Source organism: Anomaloglossus baeobatrachus, chromosome 9 (genome assembly GCF_048569485.1).
Source record: "Anomaloglossus baeobatrachus isolate aAnoBae1 chromosome 9, aAnoBae1.hap1, whole genome shotgun sequence".
In the NCBI taxonomy this organism is placed as follows: domain Eukaryota; kingdom Metazoa; phylum Chordata; class Amphibia; order Anura; family Aromobatidae; genus Anomaloglossus; species Anomaloglossus baeobatrachus.
The window spans coordinates 56586689-56613526 of record NC_134361.1 but is presented as its reverse complement, the minus strand read 5'-3'; the positions used below and the strand labels follow the sequence as shown (position 1 = coordinate 56613526).

General features: G+C 44.2%; 1 protein-coding gene across 1 annotated transcript in view; it reads right to left on the bottom strand.

Moving 5' to 3' along the window:
* Window positions 1-4315: 4315 nt before the first annotated feature.
* The window catches only part of STK26 (serine/threonine kinase 26), a 129267-nt gene continuing 106744 nt past the window's right edge, over window positions 4316-26838 (bottom strand). The window contains exons 6-11 of the mRNA XM_075322656.1: window positions 21640-21825; window positions 20201-20343; window positions 18834-18927; window positions 18252-18314; window positions 12547-12683; window positions 4316-5250 (exon numbers count right to left, since the gene is read on the bottom strand). Of these exons, the coding sequence (XP_075178771.1) occupies window positions 5229-5250; window positions 12547-12683; window positions 18252-18314; window positions 18834-18927; window positions 20201-20343; window positions 21640-21825 (645 nt within the window). The 3' untranslated portion in view covers window positions 4316-5228. The remainder of the gene's footprint in view (window positions 5251-12546; window positions 12684-18251; window positions 18315-18833; window positions 18928-20200; window positions 20344-21639; window positions 21826-26838) is intronic.

Sequence of the window (26838 nt, the reverse complement as noted above, 5' to 3'; positions counted from 1 at the left end):
TGTTGTGAATTTGGGGTGCATCCTATATATCGAAAAATACGGTAAATATTTAGAATTTTTGAAAAGCTGAAAAAAATTAAAATTATAGCAAAATAAGTATCTTCGATGAAAATGTGTGCGATATTAGGCATGCATTAGAATCCACACTTTAACCTCATATCTGCAAAAGAAAATTCTGCTACATGAGCATGGGGTAATGAAAACACCATCCACTTCTACGGCACTTGGAATTTGCATGGAACAAGCTGCTCTGTCAGAATATGGAGCAATCATTTTAGTGTATGCAAAAAAAAGAAGAGACATGATCAGAATTTAAATATTTATTCTTAAACCATTTAAAATCCCCTGAAATATTGAAATAAGCTTACTCTATTAACAGATTTACAAGAGTAATAACTACGAAGGATATATGGGTACCACTTTTTTTTTTCCATTTTTTTCATCATATTTTTTTATTTCTATCTGTGAAGTTCTTATAAAGCTTTCTGATTGACCATATTTACAACTTTTACTGTTTATATATTTATAAAAATATTTTATTTTTTTAACGATAACATTGTTTTCAAAAACTATTTTCAGACTTTCTCAAGATATAAATTTGAAGTGAGTTTAGTTAGAGAGCAAAAAAAAAAAAAAAAATAAAAAATACAGAAATGGTTGCTAAAAAAAAAAACCCAAAAAAGTGAACGCATTTGTGTAGGCACCACTGAAAAAAAAAAAATGAAAAAAAAAAAAAAAGAAAAATGTTGCTCATTCCTTGGCATTAGCCAGTAATAAGTTTTCAAGTGTCCCCTTTAAAAGCAGGAATTATGTTGGTGGGAGGACAAGAGGGGGGGTGAGGGGGGGAATCTATCTACCCGGCGGTGGAAATAAGCATGCTGCAATTTGAAGCAATTTAATCTATATGTATGTATATTACGTTTATGGGGCTTTAAATTCTGCATCAAAAAAATCATCTGATCCACTGGGTTTGCAGTAGGCGTGCACCAGTAACGGTGCTGTAATCTGAGCAGCCTTTTTTGTGGACTAGTCTCAATACTAAGCTCACTGGCTGCTACAGAATAAGCCGCCGTTCCTTTACGCACTACCGTATATACACCCAGACGTTTGTGGCTCAACACTGCATATTGCAGTCTAACCCGATATATATATGTACAAGGCAAAGGTCCCAGCACCTGATCAATATAAGGCTTACGCTACATGGAAAATGCTGGACAAGGCCGCGTGGCATAATTGGCAAAAAAAAATAAAAATAAAAAACACCTTTCCGAGTGGCTATTAAGACATTGTGCTGCCAGATCTTCACAGCAAAAGCGGTATATATATATATATGCTGCCGGATGAATCATCCCTATGGGTGGCTATAAAACAATTACTTGACACTGCAGCATGCTCATTTGCATCAGATACTGGCGGTCACATCCCCTTAAATATCCACTGTCATTTATTATTTAAAAAAAAAAAAAAATCCCCCCCAAAAAAAAAAAAACCAAAACACTGCAATGGCAATAGGAGTAAAAATGTGTGTCGATCACGCACCGGATACATTTCTTCAAAGATTTGGCAGATCGTCCGTACGGTGCGGGTGAGACCACAGAAGAGGATCGTGCGGGGCCAACGCCTCTGGCACATGTAGGTATGAGCCCCTTTAAATATAAAAAAATAAAAAAAAAACAACAAAAAAAACTGGGCTCAAATCATAAAAACGCACACTAACAGATCATAATATTATAATATAGCCATAGAACTACATATTATAATATTATTACACCACCTTCAAGGAAACAGAAACGTTGAAGTACATGCGGAAGCAATATATATATATATGTATATATGTACATGGGATGACTTGGAGAACACCCCATTAAGCAGTACCATAATTTTCCATTTACAGTTCTGCCGGTTGTTTGGAAAGTTGTGTTTTCTATATTTTATACTGCCAATCATCAAGACTTTCCCTGGTCGAGTCGGAGCGAATCTCTATAACTTAGTTACTTGTATATTAAATGGTAAATACAGATTTTTTTTTTAAAATACATGTTCACAGGAGTATAAATACATCATGGCGCTGTTCTGCATGAAAAGTCCGGAAAAAAAAAAACCAAAAAAAAAAAGTGGAATATATTACATGGGACATCGATGTTTGGGGGGATGCTGGTGCAAACCATTGTCTCTGTACTCTGCCTGTGCAGGTGGAACGGGCTTTTAGGCTTTTTCACGTGATATTTAAAGGCCCGGCCTTCCCCGCTGTAGCATTTAATTTACATTATATTCATCAAATAAATTTAAAAAAAAAAACAAAAAAAAAAACAAACCTACATCACATTGCTGCAATGCAAAGCAGGCAACGTTACAAATTAGACATCCTCTGTCTACTAGCAAAAAAAATAAAAAAAATATTGCTTTAATTCTTATTAAATAAAAAGACCTTACACATAGGAGAGCATTTATTTACGAGACCACAGCCGCATTGCTCCTAAACCAAACTGAAATGTTCATTATGGGGGTTGGTTAACCCCCGACTATTAAAAGGGAGGTGGATGAATATGGAGCAGATTTACATCCACATTTTTAGCCTTTCCAGCAAGTATGGTAGCGTTACAAGCAACCTGAGTTGCTGTTTCAGCAGTGCAGTGATATGTTTTTTTCTATTTTACTTGCAACTGGTGAAACCGGTCATAATGAATATCCACCAATTGATTTTTTTTTAATTATTAACAGGCTCAAAATTCAGTGTAGATTCATTTTGGAATATTTATTTGTAGAGCTCCAGATTTCAGCTACCAAAACACTGCTGCCTGCAGCCACCACAAGAGGGAGCTAAGGAGAAAACTGCATACTGATGGACTGAAGTCATTAAAAGGGGTTGTCTACTACTTTTACATTGATGGCTTATCCTTAGGACAGGTCATCAATGTCTGATAGGCCTTGGTCCGACACCCCACTCCTCCGCCGATCAGCTGTTCTTGGTCTTGGCGGCAGCAGGCAGCTGGAAATAATCAGTTCTGGAGCTGGACCGTCTTTTGATAGCGGCCGCAGCCGGGTACTGCACTTCCCCCTCCCCTTCGAGTCACTAGGAGGCAGATGTCCAGTACTGGCCACAGCCACAATCAGAAGACTGGGCAGCTACAGAACTAAGCATTTCCAGCTGCCGCCACCGGGACCAAGGAAAGCCGATCGGCGGGGATGCGGGAGGTCAGACACTGGCCAATCAGACATTGATGACCTATCCTAAAAGTAGGCCATCAGTGTAAAAGTAGTGGACAACCCCCTTTAAGGGAATTGTCCGGGACTATAACATTGTTGGTTTATCCTCAGAATAGGTAAACAATGTCTGATCGGTGGAGATGCAACAACCTGCACCGCAGACGATCAGCTGTTCCCAGCAGGAGAGGACTCAGTTGTGCAGGTGCACAGTACAGCCCCGTCCACTGTATAGCTGCACTGTGTACTGCATTTTTACTCCCCATTTTAAAATCAATAACAAGCAGATTTGCAGTACCTGGCCACAGCCACTATACAGTTGAGGGAGCGGTGTTGTGTGTTCTGGCAGACGACATTGGGAGCAGCTGATCAGCGGGGGTGTCGCACCTCAACTGATCAGACATTGATGACCTGTCCTGCCACCAATGTTAAAGACGACCAACCACCAGATTTTCCTATATAAACTAAAGCCAGTGCTATACTGGCGCTATCATGCTGATTCTATACATACCTTTAGTAGTGAGATCGGATGTATAGTTTCTGAAATATAGGTAAGTTTGTGAAATACATTTGATTGACAGGTGCAAAAGAATATCTAATAGGTGGGTCGGGTTTTGCTAGTTATTCCTGCCCCTTTCTTTCTCCCCCTGTAATAACAGACAGGAAGAGGAAGAACAGGCGGCAGACAGGGGCGGGAATAACTAGCAAAACCTTTCCCACCTATTAGATATTCTGTAGCACCTATCAATCAAGTAACAGTGCATTTCACAAACTTTCCTTGCCTGTATTTCAGAAACCATACATCCGATCTCACAACTAAAGGTATTTTTAGAATCGGCATGATAGCACCAGTATAGCACTGGCTTTAGTTTATATAGGAAAATCCTGGTGGTTTGTCCTCTTTAAAGTACAGGTTAATGTATGCAGTGACCTTTAAGCTCCCTCTAGTGGCAGCAACAGGTAGCTAATCTTTGAAATTTATGTCCATATAGTAAATGGGCAGCTCTGTATGAAAAAAAATAAAAAGATCCAGCTTCTATAAAGCTATATTAAATATATTAATCACAGACTTTTGGATTAAAAAAAAAAAAAAAAGTAATGGACATGTAAATTAGAAATTTGCTATAAGCTAAAGCCAAAATCTATGGAATTACAGCACAATAGCTATGGACCCGAGACATTACTGATTAATGTGTCACTTGTCTTTAGCAATATAAATGACTGCATTAAGGAAAACAAAACATGGAGGCCTCTAAGGTTTTAAGGAGAAGTATTCTGTAAGTGCCACTTGTTGTGGCATTTCTGTGGAAGGCTGGAAAGCAGACGGTACGGACCACGGCATGATTCTCTATGGGGCTCCAAGGCCCGTTGGTCTTTTTTCTTTCTAGTGCTCATTTGCAGAAACAGAGCAGTTAGCAAATGCTTGCTGCGCAGAAGCTCCGTTGTGCCGCCATGAAACAGAAATAGCTCTATTTCACATAACGTAGCAACTTCTCATCCTATATCTTAGAGATGGCAGGAGACGTCAGAAGGCGTCAAGTCATACAAAAGGGAAAAGAGGAAAAAAAAAAAAAAAGAGAGGACCAGTAGATATCATCAGTGTACAGTGCAACACAACCACCACAAACATACTGTCGTCACTTGCACGGGTTACTAACTTAGCAAGAACAGCGTATCAACATGTATAGGATTCAACGAAAAATGATTAAAGTAGTAAAAGTCTTCAGTCTTTACAAAATAAATTTCCAGAAAATATAAAAACCATTTACACCATCACAAAAACAAAAATATATATAACAAAAAAAGGAGGGAGAGAAAAAAAAAAAAAAAAAAGTCTTTGTTTTCCTTCCAAAATGTCAATCACGGTCATGGATGTGTTTTGCGAAGACCCAAAAGGCACAAGGAGCTGAAAATGCTAAGCACGGCCAGGCGTGAAGTACTTCTCGTGGACGTCCCTCTTCCATTTTTTTTTTCCTTTTTTTTTTTTTTTTTTTTACAGCTATGTCATGGTTATAACATGATACTTAGGAGTCACTGACTGGAAACCTGGAAAACAAAATCAAAGAACAATGTAAAAAAAAATGAGAAGAGGACTGTATAAATCAAAGTTTGGAGAGATTGGCATGTTTAAGACCCCCAGAGGTGGTGTAATATTAGAAATTTGCAAGCATCAACATGGAAAAAGATATTCGGGTTCGTGCAACCAAACAAAAAAAAAAAAAAATCAATCATTTACTGTAGGTTTATACAAATGACTTTCCTTAAAGAGGACCAATCACCAGGATTTTCCTATACAGTGGAACCTTGGTTTCAGGGTAACTTGGTTTAAGAGCAATGCTTTGCAATAAGAGCAAATTCCCACCGTGTTCACTTCTGGTTCCGTCCTTTCACCACGCTCTGACCCGCTCTGGAGGTAACTTTCTGTACTGTATATAGTATATCATTGCACAGTACTGTATATACTATATAGCATGTCTATCAATTTGCATTTGTGGATATAGTATTGCACTTTCTTTCTGATAACCAGTGCAGCACGTTGCTTATACTGTACCTCCCGCACACCAACAATTCTATTGGAAGCTAACGTGCAGTTTAATTTGTTTTTTACTGTACAGTATTTTGTATTGGTGTACTGTAATAATTGTATGTGAATACAGATTATATTGTATTACTGTAATAAGTATGTATAAATACAGGAAATATTTTCGGGTTGTGGAATGAATTGTCTGCGTTTCAAATATTTCCTATGGAAAAATTCGCTTTGATATAAGAGTAACTTTGTTTAAGAGCGCACTCCCGGAACCAATTATGCTCGTAATCCAAGGTTCCACTGTATAACCTAAAGCCAGTGCTATATATCAGGGTCATTGTATACATACCTGTAGTTGTCAGCTAGGATGTATAGGTTTTGAAACAAGTTTGTAAAATGAGCAGCTTTTGATGTGGGTTTGATTGTGGGTTTTGATAGGGATTCCCGCCCCCCTGACTGTCCATCTTCCCCCTATTTTTTTTATGCTAATTCTATTATAGATTTGTGTTACTAAGTGGCTAGAAGGACCTGTGCTTATGTCATACCCATGTGACCCGAAGGGGTGGGGCCTCAGCCAACAGAAAAATCTGGTGATATGAGACCAAAATTGAACTCTTTTGATGGCATAATATACACAATGTTTGGAGACCAAAATACACTGCATATCACCTCCAAAACACCATAAACAGTGAAGTTTGGAGGTGGGAACTTGATGGTGTGGGGCTGTTTTTCAGCATACGGCACTGGCAAACTTCATATAATTGAAAGTATCGAGACATTCTTGATAAAAACCTGCTGCCATCAAACCAGGATGATGAAGATAAAATGAGGGTGGACATTTCAGCAAGACAATGATCCAAAACAGTCAAGGAAACTCTCACAATAATGAGCCGGCTCAGAAGCAACAAGCTGCACGGGCTGCAGAGGACATCGCGGGACGCCGGGTGAGTTAAAATGTTTTTTATTTTAAAAGCACGTTTTTTTTCTGGCACGTGTTTCACGGACCACACCACTGCGCGGTCCGTGGAACATCAGTGATGCCAGAAAAAAATGGACATGTCTCCGTGCAGCAATCACGCACACGCGGGTACGCTGCACGGAGACACGTGCAGTGACAAATCACTGACGTGTGAGCAAACCCATTCATTATATCATGTCAGTGATTCTGGTACGTTTAAAAAAAAAAAAGCACAAACGTCCCAGAATCACTGACGTGTGAAAGAGGCCTAAGACCAACAGTGTTTGGAAAATTGGCCATGTGCAGTCACCCTCTGCCTATACTGGATTCCTGTGCACACCGCGCACAGACACAAGGGCCTGAACACCAGCAATTATGCACACAGGCCAGAATAGCGGATGCCATAGAAGGCAGCTCGTGCACATGTCTGCAGTTCACATGACCACACAAAATTTTGCCTTCTGCAGACATGACTGATCTGGTTTTTTAATACTTTGGTCTGAACAGGGTCTTAATTTATTGTTTCTGGCTACTGTTTGTAATTTGTGTAATGGAGATAAATGGGTAATGCTCAGCACCTGCACTAACATCCTAACAAGTCCACATTCCTCCACTAGAGGGCAGAAAAACACAAACCTATAGTACACAGCAAGGTTCTTCCCTAATGTTTCTCATACAATAACATTGCCTAAGTAGATCTATCCTTACGATACCCAGCACTCCCACTGATCAGGCACATACAAGCTATATACAGGCTGGATCATAGTATTATACATAATGACCACTGCCGAGTACTGTGCTTTATTTCCCATTCAAGTCAGTAAGAGCAGTACTCAGCAGTTTGCTACATTACCCAGTAGCAGCTAGTGTTCTGACTAAGAACCTATAAAGATGTGAGTGAACCAGCCAATATAAAAGTATATAATCTTTATTGAAAAATTTGTTAAAAGACAAACACATAAAACAGACAATGATGAGGACACATACAATTAACCTCAGGTAAACCAAAATATACAAGCAATAAATAGCATAAGTGCATAATGGTCATGTATCGGGAAGAAAGTGCACCAAAAAGGGTGCTGTCCAAGTTTCTTTGAAGAGCCAATAGTCTTTAAGTAAATGAAGGAGTTCAGTAGAATTTCCACCAAGGTACCAAATGACAACCTCTCCAAATCTCAGAGAAGGGCTCTACAGGACTTGAAAAAACGAAGGGATATAATCATCAAACCCGCTGATAAGGGGGGTAATGTTGTGGTATGGCCCACCGTGATGTATGAAAAGGAAGCATTCAGGCAGCTGAACGATGGTACTTGTTATAAGAAACTTACGTTCAATCCGACTTCTTCTTTTCACACACAGTTATCTACCATTTTGGAGGAGGCCTGTGAAAATGGCACAATCAATAGGGAGATGAAAGAAGGTCTCATTCCTAAGTTTCCTAGGACGGCTTGCCTTTATCTATTGCCGAAGGTCCATAAGAGCACAGTGTCACCGTCTGGACGTCCTATTGTGTCGGGAAATGGAAGTCTTTGTGAGACTGTGGGTAGGTATATAGATTTCCATCTGAAACCCATTAGTGGAAAATCTTCCATCTTTTTTGAAAGACACCAATGACTTTCTCCGTAAAATAGAGAATATTCAAATGGATGATGATATGTGGCTGGTGACGTGTGACATTGAGTCATTGTACACGTCTATACGCCATCATGATGGGATGAGAGCCGTAGAGACCTTTTTAAATATGACCATGATGGATCAAGATGACATTCATTTTCTCCTTTCCCTGGTTGATTTTGCCCTTACCCACAATTATTTTCTGTTCAAGGGCGCCCTCTACCTGCAGCTCCAAGGTACTGCAATGGGGGCGGCTTTTGCGCCCTCTTATGCAAATTTATTCTTGGGGCTGTGGGAGAGGGGTATCTTTTTTTCACCTGATTTTTCTGAATTTATGGAACAAGTTCTTGTTTGGACCCGTTATATTGACGATGTCTTTATGATTTGGCAGGGCTCAGAGGGTGATCTGGTTATGTTTCTGCAGAAGCTCAATCTGAATTCCATGAACATCAAGGTAACATATAAGTATAGTCAATCTAGTATTGAATTTCTTGATGTTCTGGTTTCTAAGGATGTTAATGGCTTTTTACAGTCTGAGGTTTTTCGGAAACCCTCGTCTGTTAACGCACTGTTACATGCCACTTCATCGCATCCTTTTTCCCTTATTTCTGGTATTCCAACAGGCCAGTTTTTGAGGACTCGACGAATTTGTTCGTCTGAAGATACCTTTTACAAACAAGCTGATGACCTGAGCGATCGCTTTAGAAATCGTGGATACTCAAATAGGAGCATTAAGAAAGGGTTTCTGAGAGCCAAGAACACTAAGAGAGAAGTTTTGTTACACTCACAGAGGCAAAAGCAGAATGATCAGCAGGTAAGATTTATTTCTACCTACAACAACAGATGGCAAGAGGTTAAAACAATTTTGGAGAAGTTTTGGCCTATCCTTCGGTCTGATGCTACTCTATCCAAATACCTCCCACGGACTCCTGCTGTTACGTATAGGAGATCTCCTAATTTGAAGGATCTCATTACACACAGTTGTTATGAAGGCCCCAAGACCAATCCTTTTGGAACAGCGGGACCCAAATGGGGTTTCTATCCATGCCGCAGTTGCGTTGCATGTCCGAATATGGTCAGAGCTTTGAATTTTAAGTCCAGTGATGGAAATCACGATTTTCTGATTACTCAGCACATGACCTGTAACACGACGCATGTGGTATATTATGCCACTTGCCCATGCAATCTTATATATGTCGGTCTTACATCTAGACCACTGAAAACACGTATTAGAGAACATGTGCGTGACATTGAAAAGGCGGCTACCATCCAGGATACCTCCACCCTAAAACCTATCCCACGACATTTTAAGTCTAAACACGGCTGTAATAGCAGTGGGTTGCGGGCTTTCGGAATTGATAAGGTGATCCTGGATAACAGAGGAGGTGACTTTAAGAAGCGGTTGGCTCAACTAGAAACCCGTTGGATCTCTAAGATTGGTTCTGTCCGTCCATATGGTCTTAATGACTGCTTGAGTTTTGTCCCATTCCTATAATTTTATTGTTATATGTGTTTTTAGTTTATGCCCATTGGTATATTTTAATTTGCATTTTTATGAATAAATTTGTTTCTAATTCTTCTGTTTCTGTTTGTTTCTGTTTTTAGCTCCATCCCTGTTGATATCTTCACGAGCGGATTTTTAACCACCATTATATGTATTTTTGCACTTTTGTCTTGTATTTTTAATGTAATAACTTTGGCACACTTATCTCTTTTTATGTGTGTATGTATGTATGTATATGTGCACGTATATATATATATAGATGAGTACTTCTACTCAAATTTTTCTACCCAAAAAATAAAAATTTTTTCATTTTTTTTTTTTTTTTTTATAAAGATTTTGGTTTGTTTTGTTTCACATGCTTTTCCATTTCCAATGTGTATATATGTTTATATCTTCTTCTATTTCTTTTTGCATTATCCCTGCTTTGGTTTCGAACACTCTTTTTTGCACAAAATGTATCAGGCATTGGTATTGCTGACTTTTGTTGTGCGCCACTGCATATGGGCTTTTCAGATTCTTTTAACATATGTTTGGTCATCTTTGCACTTTACACCTTTTATTATGTGTTTTTGTATCTATTATACATGCACCATGCACTTTTTTTGCTATTTTGTAATACAGCAATTTTTTTTTGTATTATGCACTTTAGACTTGTATTTTATAAATATAATTTTCACATGGTTATTATATTTTTATGTGAAGAATCCTTGCAGGGACATCTAAGTGCATACTCTTGTATGCATCTTTGTACTAAGATATACACGTGCGTTGAGATATCTATACACTTGGTTCACATTTTTTATTATTATAAAATTATTAAACAATTGGAATAATTTTCTTACACTTTTTGGGTTTGAACCCTACGTGCACCTCTGTACATTTTCTGTTTGTGTGAATGTTCTTTAAATGGTGTGCCACTGACACGTTTTGCTTTGTTCTCAATGGCAATATCTTTGCATCTCCCTGTGTGTGTTGAGCGCTCAGTTTTCCGCCCACTTTCTGTGCTGTGGGGCGACGTGTCTCCTTACCTCACCATGCTCCTCCCATGCTATGATGTGTCTGACATGGGCGGATCATGATGATGTCAGACGCCAGACCCCATGTGCACGATTGTGGAGCTGTGATTGAGCGCCGCTGTTACACATCACGCTGGTGAGTGGGGCTATATATACCTGGGTATTGACTGGCATCAGCACCCCTTGGAAGAAGCTTTTCTGCGAAACACGTGTCGGGGTACCTTTATCCTCAGGTTAATATCTTCCTGGTCTGTGTCTTTGTGGGCTTGCCACTCAGTACTAAGGTCGGTTTTTATGGCTGACTTTGCTCCCTTGTAGGGGCAATTTACTGTGGTATTGCAGCCATGCTGCCTTCCTGTGAGCTATAGTACTGGGAATATGGCTTTCTAGTTTGGGCCCTGTAACACCCTTCTGGTGTGTGTTTTTGTGGATTCACCACAGTGTTTGGGTCGGTCCTTTGGCTGACTCTGTTTCCTTGTAAAGGTATAGTACTGTAGTAATGCAGCCATTCCGCCCTTTTCTCTGATTATAACACTGGGAATATGGCCTCCTAGTCCAGCCCTGTGGAAAAAATGTTATATTTTGACACTTGTGTCAGTTTCTGCCTTTCCTTCATATGTATGGTCGAGATCCTGCTTCTCCCCGGTTTGGGACTGTAGGCATTTGGAAACGTTGTGGTTATACCACCTGATCCATTCAGGATTTGCTTTTTATTATTATGTTTTCATCTTGTAAGATTATATCCTGGTAATATCACAGACACATGTATTCTTTGTTTCCTCTGTTATATGCCACTTTTTGTAGTAATAGGATTGTGGCTCCCATACATTCAGTCTTGAATGAAAAAAAGCTTTGTTTAGCTTGAAATTTAATATAGTTCCACCTTATTGGTGTTCTTTGGGACACTCTTCATTTACTTAAAGACTATTGGCTCTTCAAAGAAACTTGGACAGCACCCTTTTTGGTGCACTTTCTTCCCGATACATGACCATTATGCACTTATGCTATTTATTGCTTGTATATTTTGGTTTACCTGAGGTTAATTGTATGTGTCCTCATCATTGTCTGTTTTATGTGTTTGTCTTTTAACAAATTTTTCAATAAAGATTATATACTTTTATATTGGCTGGTTCACTCACATCTTTATAGGTTCTTACTGCTTAAATGAGTGTAGCTATCTTTACTTTTTGGTCATTCAATTAGTTCTTAGTGTTCTGACTAGCAGATTTCAGCTGATCAGTTGGCGTGCCGGGTGGCAGACCCCCACCGATCTCACACTGATGACCTATATTATCACTGATGACCTATATTATGTGGATAGCTCAAATTATTAAAAGAGGTACTCCCTACTTTAAGATCCTATCCCAATATGAAGTAGGTGTAATATTAGCAAATACCTCCAATTAGAAATGTAGCATAGTTCTCCTGATCTAGCCATGTCTCTTACCTCATGTGCAGGGCATTGCAGCTTAGGTATCCATGGATACATCCACTCATAGTGACAGTTAGTTGCAAGTAGTTATAACAATGGATACCTAAGCTGCAATGCCCTCCCTGCGCATGAGGTAAGAGACATTACTATATCAGGAGAACTATACTACATTTCTAATTTGAAGTATTTACTAATGTTATTACTTTTACACCTACTACATATTAGATTCCAGATACCACTTATAAAAGGTTTCTTGCAAAAAAAAAATCCATCTTCATAACTACTCACTTTTGGAATTTTTCCATGAGCTTCTTTACCATCTTGTCAGTAATGCCAGGATAAGTCTCTTCAGCCAGGTTCATACTCTTTTCAAGTTCTTCAATTGCATTTTTCCTCACGGTGTTGTTCCTGTCTTGCTGTTTAAGCTGCAAAAGAGCAAATGTATTCATGAGGCTTCAAAGATATTTCCACAGCCGTACAGCACATTTCTTCTTAGGCCTAGGACGCACGGCGAAAAAATGGTGCGAGTGGAATGCGATAAATTCCACTCGGACCAATATTACTCTATGGGGCAACTCCCATGAGCGATTATTTTCTCAGCCCTAATCGGACCGAGAAAAAATCGCAGCATGCTGCGGGTGCAATGCGATCCTGTTCCACTCGCACCCATACAAGTCTATGGGTGCGAGAAAAACATTGGACTGCTCTCGCGTTACACCGATGTAATGTGAATGCAGTGCGATTCTCACATCAGCCGGCAACAGAGGAGAAATCCCTCCCTCTCCTCCGCAACTGTGGTCTGATCGCACGATTGGACCAGTGTTGCATGACGCTCACATAACACTCGGCTCCCGCTGTGCTGCGAATGTGAGCCGAGTGTCATGCGAACACTCGCACAAATCCCCGTGTGGCTTCGGCCTAAGCGGTGAACACTGACAATGCTCGCGCATCAACATAAGACCAAACTTTACATGGATCATGTATTTTATTGAACTATTGACAGGTTATATAATCAGAAGTTTAGACCCCATCATCACTACGAGGAAAACCCCCCCATCATCTCCAGAGGGGCTTAGAGGAGAGCCGCAAACTTCTAAGCCGGACAGTGATTTAGGCCATTCTTGGCCAATGCTGACATTAAACAGTTGCAGCGAGTGTTTATGAGAGGAGCCGATCAGACCCTTGCTGCAAATCTGTTTCAGTGGTCGCAGTGACTATAAAGAAGTAGTGGAGTTTTTTTCTTTCATTTTTGGTATTTAATTTACCGTATTGTTTGGTTTATAAGACGCCCTGGATTATAAGCCCCACCCCAAATTTAGGAGGAGGAAAATAGGAAAAAAAATAATTTTTAATGTTAAAATGAGGGTTCGTCTTATAATCTTAGTGTGTTTTACATTTGCTCACCAAGGGCGTGGCACAGGAAGGTCGCGCAAGGTAGAGTCAGCGATGCTGTGGGCTCCAATGAATCACCCACGGCTGACACGATGGACTTCAAGAAAATGGCCGTGGAGGTGGCACATGTACAGAAAGGTCTCTGCAGCCATTTTCTTGAAGTCCATTGTGTCAACCATGGGTGATTCAATAGAACCCAAAGTCCAATCAGGCGCCCGCCACGACACTGCAGTGACACCCTGAATATCGCCGACCCTGCCTCCTATGACCCCCCGCTCCACCACCGCCGCCCCGGTAAGCCATATCTGCATTGTAAGATGCACCTCCATTTTACCCTCAGTTTTGGTCTTAGAATCCGGAAAATAAGGTAATTCCAAGACATTATTATTTTCCCTTACATTTCACAAATGAGTACAATTTGCATTCTATAGTTTAAAGGGAACCTGTCATCAGAAATTTAGCTATAAAGCTAAAAGTTCCCCCCCTCTGCAGCTCCTGGGCTGCATTCTAGAAAGCTTCCTATAGGTTTTGTGGCCCCTTTTATTCCAAAATAAATACTTTACAAACTTGTACCTTTTCGTATGCAAATTTCTTAAACCTTCCATGGGGGCGGGCTGCCTGATGTACGTTGCTGTCCTGCTGCCGATTTACGCCGCCCCTGAATGCTGAATTTCAAACCTTAGGACGCCGCCCCTGGGCGCCCGTGGTCCCGCACATGCGCTGTGCTACTGTAGCGGTGCCGTGCACTGCGTGCACGTGTGACCGCTGGTGACACTTTGCGCGGGCACGAGGTTATGGGCGGCGCTGTGTCATCAGCAAGTGCCGCCCATAACATCGTGACCGCACTTTCCCCTCTTCCTCCAGCGTTCTGCGCAAGCGCTCGCTGGCCATATGATCGGACGTCACCTCCTTCCCATCCTGCTCAGCAGCAGGAAATAGATGGGAGGAGCGGACGGAGCAGTCGGTGCCCGCGTAAAAGCGTCACCAGCGGTCACACGTGCACGGCACCGCTACAGTAGCACAGCGCATGTGCGGGACCACGGGCGCCCAGGGGCGGCGTCCTGAGGTTTGAAATTCAGCGTTCGGGGGCGGCGTAAATCGGCAGGAGGACAGCAACGTACATCAGGCAGCCCACCCCCATGGAAGATTTAAGAAATTTGCATACGAAAAGGTACAAGTTTGTAAAGTATTTATTTTGGAATAAAAGGGGCCACAAAAACTATAGGAAGCTTTCTAGAATGCAGCCCAGGAGCTGCAGAGGGGGGGAACTTTTAGCTTTATAGCTAAATTTCTGATGACAGGTTCACTTTAATGCTATTTTCTTTTGTAACCAGGGCTGTGGAGTCGGTAAGCCAAACCTTCGACTCAGACTCCGACTCCTCAAATTCTCTTGCACCGACTCCGGCTCCGACTCCGACTCCTACATATATTGCTTAGTTAGGTGAAAAATTTATTGTAGTACATGAATATGTGTATGTGAACATCAGACATTTAATAATTTTTATGATACGATAATCAAGATATTTGGATAGAACATAAAATATATTTATTGGAATACAACTTTAGAACACAAAAAACTGTAATAAATTGTAAATATGTAATACACTATGTAATATACAGTAGATTACATATATATCTTGTGTGTGTATATACACTGTGTGTATATATAGAATGTAAGCCCGCAAGGGTAGGGCCCTCTTCCCTCTGTACTAGTCTGTCTACTGTAACTTGTATACGTATTTTGTATGTAATCCCCTTCTCATGTACAGCACCATGGAATTAATGGTGCTCTATAAATAAATAATAATAATAATAATAATAATAATAATAATAATAATAATAATAATAATAATAATAATAATAATAATAATAATAATAATAAATATATATATAATATATATATATATATATATATATATATATATATATTACATATTTACAATTTATTAGTTTTTTGTGTTCTAAAGTTGTATTCCAATAAATATTTTATGTTCTATCCAAATATCTTGATTATTGTATCATAAAAACAATTAAATGTCTGATGTTCACATTGTACTACAATAAATTTTTCACTTAAATATAAGCATTATACTAAATATTATTTAGTAAAATATTCAGCACATTCTGCATTGCACTCCTGTCCCCAATTTATTATATATTTTAGGAGTCGGAGTCGGTGCATTTTATACCGACTCCGACTCCACCAAAATGAGCTCCGACTCCGACTCCACGACTCAGACTCCACAGCCCTGTTTGTAACTATTAATATGCACAGGTGGTCTTTACAGGATCCCTACTCTACATCCCACAGGCATATGCAACAGTACGGTATATGGCCACCTGCCAAGGCCTCTATGTGGAAGAAGAATTTCCCATATTGTATGTTAAACAGATGTGTTACAGGCAGTGATAACTGGACATACACAGCTGGACATCTCTATCCGGCCTGTGTCCATTTTGCATCGGCGTGATGGGCCGTATTTCATTCCTTTGCATTCCAGGGGTCACGTTTTTAATTTCATTATCCATTAATCCATTTTTCAAATGTTTAAATAAAAGAAAAAGCCGAAGGCCAACCAAAAATGCATTGCCACTGCACGATCATCATTCCCAAGACTAGTGGTGTCGGGATTATCGTGCAGTGTATACAAGTTGCTGATCACCTGACGAATGATCTTTAGTTTTGCTCAAAATTTCATCATTTTCAGCAGCGCAACGTCATTGGTAAATAGAACCTGTTCTGCCGAAAACAATGCAGCCCATATGCACTGAATGAGCTATTAATGATATCAATCGCTCAATGCAAATTGAAGCACGGTCGGCCTGTGTACACACAGTCATATAGCTGAGCGCTGATCAACAAATATTTATTGATCTATGGTCTTTTAACTCTGCATAATCTGCTCATGAATATACACCCTAAGAGGTTCCTCTTCTGCGCAACAACATGTAATGGCCTCTGTGCCAATTATCGATTTTGCATATTTATTCCCTTGGAAATTCTGAGAAGGAAAGAACATACCAAATTTTATGAACAACATTGGCACATAGCCCTATAGCCTAAAAGAGGTTCAGTCCCTGAAAAACACATAACCCAGCCCTGCCGCAAACCCCCGACCCTGCCCCTGCCGCAAACCCGACCCTGCCGCAAACCCGACCCTGCCGCAAACCCGACCCTGCCCCTGCCGCAAACCCGACCCTGCCCCTGCCGCAAACCCGACCCTGCCCCTGCCGCAAACCCGACCCTGACCCTGCCGCAAACCCGACCCTGACCCTGCCGCAAACCCGACCCTGACCCTGCCGCAAACCCCGACCCTGCCGCAAACCCCGACCCTGCCGCAAACCCCGACCCTGACCCTGCCGCAAACCCCCGACCCTGACCCTGCCGCAAACCCCCGACCCTGCCACTGCCGCAAACCCCCGACCCTGCCACTGCCGCAAACCCCCAACCCTGCCACTGCCGCAAACCCCAACCCTGCCACTGCCGCAAACCCCAACCCTGCCACTGCCGCAAACCCCAACCCTGCCACTGCCGCAAACCCCAACCCTGCCACTGCCGCAAACCCCAACCCTGCCACTGCCGCAAACCCCCGACCCTGCCGCAAACCCCCGACCCTGCCGCAAACCCCCGACCCTGCCGCAAACCCCCGACCCTGCCGCAAACCCCCGACCCTGCCGCAAACCCCCGACCCTGCCGCAAACCCCCGACCCTGCCGCAAACCCCCGACCCTGCCGCAAACCCCCGACCCTGCCGCAAACCCCCGACCCTGCCGCAAACCCCCGACCCTGCCGCAAACCCCCGACCCTGCCGCAAACCCCCGACCCTGCCGCAAACCCCCGACCCTGCCGCAAACCCCCGACCCTGCCGCAAACCCCCGACCCTGCCGCAAACCCCCGACCCTGCCGCAAACCCCCGACCCTGCCGCAAACCCCCGACCCTGCCACTGCCGCAAACCCCCGACCCTGCCACTGCCGCAAACCCCCGACCCTGCCACTGCCGCAAACCCCCGACCCTGCCACTGCCGCAAACCCCCGACCCTGCCACTGCCGCAAACCCCCGACCCTGCCACTGCCGCAAACCCCCGACCCTGCCACTGCCGCAAACCCCCGACCCTGCCACTGCCGCAAACCCCCGACCCTGCCACTGCCGCAAACCCCCGACCCTGCCACTGCCGCAAACCCCAACCCTGCCACTGCCGCAAACCCCAACCCTGCCACTGCCGCAAACCCCAACCCTGCCACAAGGCCCAAGTTATCACCTTGTTCTGCTTTTTACTAGAAGGAAAACAGCCATGAATTAGATGTTTCTTTGTTTGTTTGTTTGTTTGTTTTCATAGTCAGGTTTTGGGGCAACAAAAGTAAGGGAGAAGGCATCACCTTAGCAATAAGGATTGAGCGATGGGAGGTAACATATGATAGTGCAACATTGCTGATCACTGATCGGCTCACTGTCAAAGACTGGAGGCACCTTTCTAAGGAGGACATACGAGTAACTACATAAGGACCCTTTACATGCCCATTTTGCAGGAAACTAAAAGACAGTAATAGCGAGATGCTGGAAATAAACAATACCAAAGAGAAACAGTTTGAATAAACCATACCTCAGAAAAAACAGGGGCTATTATTGCCGATATAGAGCTCAGCGTTTTTACAAGGTCTTGATCCTGTAACAGAAACCACATCATTTGGTTAGTAATGCTATTTATGGACATGTGGCTCAAAATTACACAAAAGGCCACATTCACACTGCATTATTCTCCATGGTCTGTTGTCCTACGTCCGAACCCCCCACAAAATGGGATACGGATGTATGTGCCAACAGGGCCATTGACTATAATGGAGCAGACGGAGTCACCATGTGCTCTGTCATGCACCTTTTTTGGGCGTATACGCCTACAAGAGGAGGCGGACACCCAGATGTAGCCTATTGTGTCTGGATGTAGACATAGCCACGTTTTGTGCAGTCACTGCCCTGAAAATCAGCAGTGGAGTGATGTGGACTTGACACTGAAAAAAATGCATTAAAATAGTTTTTATTTTCTGATATTCTCTACTATAAAATTAGAAAAAGTGTAAAAAATCTAAAGCCTTTGGAAAAGGGAAAAAAAGAAACCCCCCCACAAGCTAAAAGAATCACGTTAACAGGGGCACACGTTTCCCACCACACTGCGTCGGTCACTTACTGTTCCATTTTGCAATTTCTTTGCATCTGGTTTCTTCCGAACTGTGGTGAAATTCCATTCAGGATGTGTATTGTTCTCCTTATTACTGGGCTCCCTGTGTAAGGAGGACCACACATATAAGGTTCAGATTCATGCATACTGTTCCGCTTCCCACATTTTGACCATAGCCCTTAAGCCGGCCATACACACATAGAATCATAGAATGGTAGAGTTGGAAGGGACCTCAAGGGCCATCGGGTCCACCCCCCTGCGAGTGCAGGCTTTCCTAACTCATCTGAGCTATAGGTCTATCCAGGTTCCGCTTGAAGATTCCCATTGATGGAAGAGCTCACTACCTCCCGTGGTCGCCCGTTCCACTCCCTGACTGCCCTCACGGTCAGATATTTTTTCCTAATATCTAATCTGAATCTCCTTTTTAGTTTCATCCCATTACTTCTTGTACTTCCTTGTGCTAATGAGAATAGGGTAGGTCCCTCTGCACTGTGACTACCTTTCAGATATTTGTAGACCGCTATTAAGTCTCCTCTCAGCCTTCTCTTTTTCAAACTAAAACATTCCTAGTTCTTTTAGCCGGTCTTCGTATGACATGGTTTGCAGACCTTCTACCATCTTAGTTGCTCTTCTCTGGACTTGCTCCAATATATCGAGGTCTTTCTTATATTGGGGCGTCCAGAACTGTACACAGTATTCCAGGTGGGGTCTGACCAGGGCACAGTATAGGGGAATAATGACCTCACGATCTAGATTTAATGCTTGTCTTGATACATCCCAGAATTTTGGCGGCCTTTTTAGCTGCAGCTCCGCATGGTTGGCTCATGCTGAATCTGGGATCCACTATTATGCCTCAGCCCTTTTCCCCGGTGCTATAACCTTGTTCTATTCCTCCCATACTACATATGCTTTTTACATTTCTGTTACCCAGATGTAGGACTTTGCATTTGTTCCTGTTAAAAACCATCCTGTTCTCAGCCCATTGTTCGAGTGATTCTAGATCCTTCTAAATACACTCTTTCCTCTCTAGTGTTGGCTACTCCTCCTATCTTAGTATCATCTGCAAATGTTGTTTCCCAATAATTCAGTTATCCAGATCATTTATATCATGATATCTGGCGGCCGAGAGCTCATTCAGGCCTCAGCAATCTCTTCAGGCTCCTCAATGTATTGTACATGTATCTTCAGACCAAGGTCCTTTGTATTGGGGCTTTCATATCGGACCTCCATTATTGGCCTTGTTGTTACCCAGGTCTACTAAAATAATACTCATGATTATACCCATACATGTGTAAGCCGAAACTTCGCAGCTTCGTCAACGGGAGCTAATCTATTGTGAATCAGCCTATAAATCCCACAATCCGGCGAGTACTTACGTATCGGAGTCGTCAGATTCGGAGTCGCTGTGCCCTTCTGCCTTCCATCGTTTATACCTGTCGATCAACTCTGTTAGGTAAGATGTCCGCTTGGCATTTTTCACAATAAACTTGTGCTTGAGAAGTTCTTTGGCTGTGGGTCGCTAGGGAACAGGACAGGTTTTATTTTACCTTTTTGCGCAATTCAAAGGCTGGTGATTAATAGCATTACACAACGTCAGGCTTAAGAGGCGACCGGGGACAACCCAGACAATACAGACGTCATACGTTACCTTCACTGTTTATACGGATTAAATACACAAGCCCTACATGTGACTGGCTACAATGAAAGGGGATCTCCAGGTAGAAAGTCATTAAAGGGAACCGGTCACCAGATTTGGGGCCTATAAGCTGCGGCCCCCACCACTGAGCTCTTCTATACACAGTATTCTGAAATGCTGTATATAAGAGCCCAGGCTGCTCTGTATAACGTAAAAAACACTTCTAATACTCATTTAGGGGGCGGCCCGGTCTGATGGGTGTCACTGCTCTCTGGTCCGGCACCTCCTCTCTGTGATAGTCATCCTTTTTCTTCTGAGGCCCATGTGCATGACATGTCCTACGTCATCCTCACTGGCCGGCATTGCGGTCCTGCACAGGCACACTTTGATCTGCCTTGCTGAGGGAAGATCAAAGTATTGTAGATCGCATGCGCGAGTGGTTTTGAACCTTTCCTTGCACCTGCGCAAGATCGCAATGCCGGTCTGTGTGGATGACGTAGAAAACCGGGCTCGGTAGAAGTAGGAGGGTGATCACCACAGAGGTGGCTCCGGACCGGAAAGCAGCGACGCCCATCAGACTGAACCGCCCTGTACGTGAGTATTATAAAAGGGGTTTTTTTTACATTCTACAGAGCGGCCTGTGCTGCTCTATACAGTAAATCAGAATGCCGCATACAAGAGCTCACTGGTAGTGGCTTATAAGGGAAAATCCTGGTGACATGTTCCCCTTTAGTAGTGAGTTATAGTAGCCAAATTTTGGTTGATAAAAAAACCCAAATGGACCAGCTCACCTATACCCTGTGCATGGACAATCACCTTCAAGGATTTAAGTAGAAAAAAGTAGTAAGTCCAGCACATAAAAAATCCCTAAATTTATTTCAACATCGTAAAATGTTTTTTCTTCTGTTTTCACATACCGGATACATTAAAAAATGTCAAGATAATCCATATTTATGCGTTTCGAAGGTAACCTCTTAGTCATAACCTCATTATTATTTTTTATACTTGAACGTTTGGTTGATCCCAATTTTAAGCAAAAAGAAAAAGGGGTGAAAATAGAGAAACGTAATAAAATACAAAACCAAGAAAAGAAAAAAATGGATTGATGAGTTCTTGTGGCACATAGGTAAATTGGCACCGGCGGCTCGCGTGTGGCTACCTGCAGCTACGAATACTTACAAAGGATGGATCTTTGTTTAGACAGGCATCTATGAACTCTTTGAAAGGTTTACCGAAGTCCCCCGTTAATGTGGGTGGATTATTTTTAGGGATGAGAAATAGGACCCTCATCGGATGCATGTCGGAGTTGGGTGGTTCACCTTTCGCTAATTCGATTGCCGTGATTCCCAAAGACCAAATATCGGCCTGAAACACAAAGAAGAACAAGTCCAGTTTAGCCAAGATGCAATATATGACATGAATATGTAACAAAGCCCCCAAGATAAGATTCAGCATGAACGTTCAAAAGTCGCAATCCAACCAAACATCTACATGGTGATCAGATGACGGCGGATGGCGAGTCCAGACCACACATGCTGATGGGAAACCTCCGGACATTAGAAAAGCTTGAAGCTCTTTGCGCGTGTTTTTGTGGTATTCATTGTCCTTTTATGCCAAATTTTTGAAAATGGTGCACGTTTATGAATTTTGCGAAACATCAGTCTATTTTTCACTTTTTTTGTAACAATGCAAAGAAGGGAATTTTGTTTACTTACCGTAAATTCCTTTTCTTCTAGCTCCAATTGGGAGACCCAGACAATTGGGTGCATAGCTATGCCTACGGAGGCCACACAAAGTATTACACTAAAAGTGTAAAGCCCCTCCCCTTCAGCCTATACACCCCCCGTACTGCTACGGGCTCATCAGTTTTGGTGCAAAAGCCCGAAGGAGGAAAAAATTATAAACTGGTTTAAAGTAAATTCAATCCGAAGGAATATCGGAGAACTGAAACCATTCAACATGAACAACATGTGCATACAAAAACAGGGGCGGGTGCTGGGTCTCCCAATTGGAGCTAGAAGAAAAGGAATTTACGGTAAGTAAACAAAATTCCCTTCTTCTTTGTCGCTCCTTATTGGGAGACCCAGACAATTGGGACGTCCAAAAGCAGTCCCTGGGTGGGTAAATAATACCTCATAATAGAGCCGTAACGGCTCCGTCCTACAGGTGGGCAACTGCCGCCTGAAGGACTCGCCTACCTAGGCTGGCATCTGCCGAAGCATAGGTATGCACCTGATAGTGTTTCGTGAAAGTGTGCAGGCTCGACCAGGTAGCTGCCTGACACACCTGCTGAGCCGTAGCCTGGTGTCGCAAGGCCCAGGACGCTCCCACGGCCCTGGTAGAATGGGCCTTCAGTTTTGAGGGAACCGGAAGCCCCGAGGAACGGTAAGCTTTGAGAATTGGTTCCTTGATCCACCGAGCCAGGGTTGACTTGGAAGCTTGTGTCCCTTTACGCTGGCCAGCGACAAGGACAAAGAGTGCATCCGAGCGGCGCAGGGGCGCCGTACGAGAAATGTAGAGTCTGAGTGCTCTCACCAGATCTAACAAGTGCAAATCCTTCTCACATTGGTGAACTGGATGAGGACAAAACGAGGGTAAGGAGATATCCTGATTGAGATGAAAAGGGGATACCACCTTAGGGAGGAATTCCGGAACCGGACGCAGAACCACCTTGTCCTGGTGAAACACCAGGAAAGGAGCTTTGCATGATAACGCTGCCAACTCAGACACTCTCCGAAGTGAGGTGACTGCTACTAGAAAAACCACTTTCTGCGAAAGGCGTGCGAGCGAAATATCCCTCATTGGCTCGAACGGTGGTTTCTGAAGAACCATCAGCACCCTGTTCAGATCCCAGGGTTCTAACGGACGCTTGTAAGGAGGGACGATGTGACAAACCCCTTGCAGGAACGTGCGTACCTGTGGGAGTCTGGCCAGGCGCTTCTGAAAAAACACAGAGAGCGCAGAGACTTGTCCCTTAAGGGAGCCTAGCGACAAACCCTTTTCCAATCCGGATTGAAGAAAGGACAGAAAAGTGGGCTAGGCAAATGGCCAGGGAGAAAACCCCTGAGCAGAGCACCACGACAGGAATATTTTCCACGTCCTGTGGTAGATCTTGGCGGACGTTGGTTTCCTAGCCTGTCTCAGTGGTAATGACCTCTTGAGATAATCCTGAAGACGCTAGGATCCAGGACTCAATGGCCACACAGTCAGGTTGAGGGCCGCAGAATTCAGATGGAAAAACGGCCCTTGAGACAGCAAATCTGGTCGGTCTGGCAGTGCCCACGGTTGGCCGACCGTGAGATGCCACAGATCCGGGTACCACGACCTCCTCGGCCAGTCTGGAGCGACGAGGATGACGCGGCGGCAGTCGGCCCTGATCTTGCGTAACACTCTGGGCAACAGTGCCAGAGGAGGAAACACATAAGGAAGCCGAAACTGCGACCAATCCTGAACTAAGGCGTCTGCCGCCAGAGCTCTGTGATCTTGAGATCGAGCCATGAATGTTGGGACCTTGTTGTTGTGCCGTGACGCCATTAGGTCGACGTCCGGCATCCCCCAGCGGCAACAGATCTCCTGAAACACGTCCGGGTGAAGGGACCATTCCCCTGCGTCCATGCCCTGGCGACTGAGAAAGTCTGCTTCCCAGTTTTCTACGCCCGGGATGTGAACTGCGGATATGGTGGATGCTGTGGCTTCCACCCACAGCAGAATCCGCCGGACTTCCTGGAAGGCTTGCCGACTGCGTGTCCCACCTTGGTGGTTGATGTAAGCCACCGCTGTGGAGTTGTCCGACTGAATTCGGATCTGCTTGCCTTCCAGCCACTGCTGGAACGCTTTTAGGGCAAGATACACTGCCCTGATCTCCAGAACATTGATCTGAAGTGAGGACTCTTGCTGAGTCCACGTACCCTGAGCCCTGTGGTGGAGAAAAACTGCTCCCCACCCTGACAGACTCGCGTCCGTCGTGACCACCGCCCAGGATGGGGGTAGGAAGGATTTCCCCTTCGATAATGAGGTGGGAAGAAGCCACCACCGAAGGGAAGCTTTGGTTGCCTGAGAGAGGGAAACGTTCCTGTCTAGGGACGTCGGCATCCTGTCCCACTTGCGTAGGATGTCCCATTGAAGTGGACGCAGGTGAAACTGCGCGAAAGGGACTGCTTCCATTGCTGCCACCATCTTCCCCAGGAAGTGCATGAGGCGCCTCAAGGGGTGTGACCGACCTTGAAGGAGAGATTGCACCCCTGTCTGTAGTGAACGCTGTTTGTCCAGCGGAAGCTTCACTATCGCTGGAAGAGTATGAAACTCCATGCCAAGATATGTCAGCGATTGGACCGGTGTCAGATTTGACTTTGGAAAATTGATGATCCACCCGAAACTCTGGAGAATCTCCAGAGTAACGTTGAGGCTGTGTTGGCATGCCTCTTGAGAGGGTGCCTTGACCAGCAGATCGTCTAAGTAAGGTATCACTGAGTGACCCTGAGAGTGGAGGACCGCAACTACTGTAGCCATGACCTTGGTGAAAACCCTTGGGGCTGTCGCCAGGCCGAACGGCAGTGCCGCGAACTGAAGGTGTTCGTCTCCTATGGCGAAGCGCAAGAAGCGCTGATGCTCTGGAGCAATTGGTACGTGGAGATAAGCATCCTTGATATCGATCGATGCTAGGAAATCTCCTTGGGACATTGAGGCGATGACGGAGCGGAGGGATTCCATCCGGAACCGCCTGGTCCTTACGTGTTTGTTGAGCAGTTTTAGGTCCAAAACAGGACGGAAGGACCCGTCCTTCTTTGGAACCACAAACAGGTTGGAGTAGAAACCGTGACCCTGTTGCTGAAGAGGAACCGGGACCACCACTCCTTCTGCCTTCAGAATGCCCACCGCCTGCAGAAGAGCCTCGGCTCGCTCGGGAGGCGGAGATGTTCTGAAGAATCGAGTCGGAGGACGAGAGCTGAACTCTATCCTGTAACCGTGAGACAAAATGTCTCTCACCCAACGGTCTTTTACTTGTGGCAGCCAGGTGTCGCAAAAGCGGGAGAGCCTGCCACCGACCGAGGATGCGGTGTGAGGAGGCCGTAAGTCATGAGGAAGCCGCCTTAGTAGCGGCACCTCCGGCGGTCTTTTTAGGGCGTGATTTAGACCGCCATGCGTCGGAGTTCCTCTGATCCTTCTGAGGCCTTTTGGACGAGGAGAATTGGGACCTGCCCGCACCCCGAAAGGACCGAAACCTCGACTGTCCCCTCCTCTGTTGGGGTGTTTTTGGTTTGGCCTGGGGTAAGGATGTTTCCTTTCCCTTGGATTGTTTGATGATTTCATCCAATCTCTCACCAAACAAACGGTCGCCAGAAAATGGCAATCCAGTTAAGCACTTTTTGGAAGCCGAATCTGCCTTCCATTCCCGCAGCCACAAGGCCCTGCGTATTGCCACCGAGTTGTCGGCTGCAACCGCCGTACGGCTCGCAGAGTCCAGGACAGCATTAATAGCGTAGGACGCAAATGCCGACGTTTGAGAGGTTATGGACGCCACCTGCGGCGCAGACGTACGTGTGAGTGCGTCAATTTGCGCCTGACCAGCTGAGATAGCTTGGAGTGCCCATACGGCTGCGAATGCTGGAGCAAAAGACGCGCCGATAGCTTCATAGATGGATTTCAACCAGAGCTCCATCTGTCTGTCAGTGGCATCCTTGAGTGAAGCTCCATCTTCCACTGCAACTATGGATCTAGCCGCAAGTCTGGAGATTGGAGGATCCACCTTGGGACACTGAGTCCAGCCCTTGACCACGTCAGGGGGGAAAGGGTAACGTGTATCCTTAAGGCGCTTGGAAAAACGCTTATCTGGACAAGCTCGGTGTTTCTGGACTGCCTCTCTGAAGTCAGAGTGGTCCAGAAACATACTCTTTGTACGCTTGGGAAACCTGAAACGGAATTTCTCCTGCTGAGAAGCTGACTCCTCCACTGGAGGAGCTGAGGGAGAAATATCCAACATTTCATTGATGGACGCAATAAGATCATTCACTATGGCGTCCCCATCAGGAGTATCAAGGTTGAGAGCGGCTTCAGGATCAGAATCCTGATCAGCTACCTCCGCTTCATCATACAGAGAGTCCTCTCGCTGAGACCCTGAACATTGTGATGATGTCGAGGGGATATCATAGCGAGCTCGCTTAATCGGTCTGGGGCTGCGGTCCGTGTCAGAGACCTCACCCTGGGATCCATGAGACACCCCGGGAGGACATTGCTGTTCCAACTGAGGGGGACCAGGGGGCAATGATTCCACAGTGCCCCTGGCTTGAGATGCCGGCCTGGACTGCAAGGCTTCTAATATCTTAGCCATAGTCTCAGAAAGTCTTTCAGTAAAAACTGCAAACTCCGTCCCTGTCACCT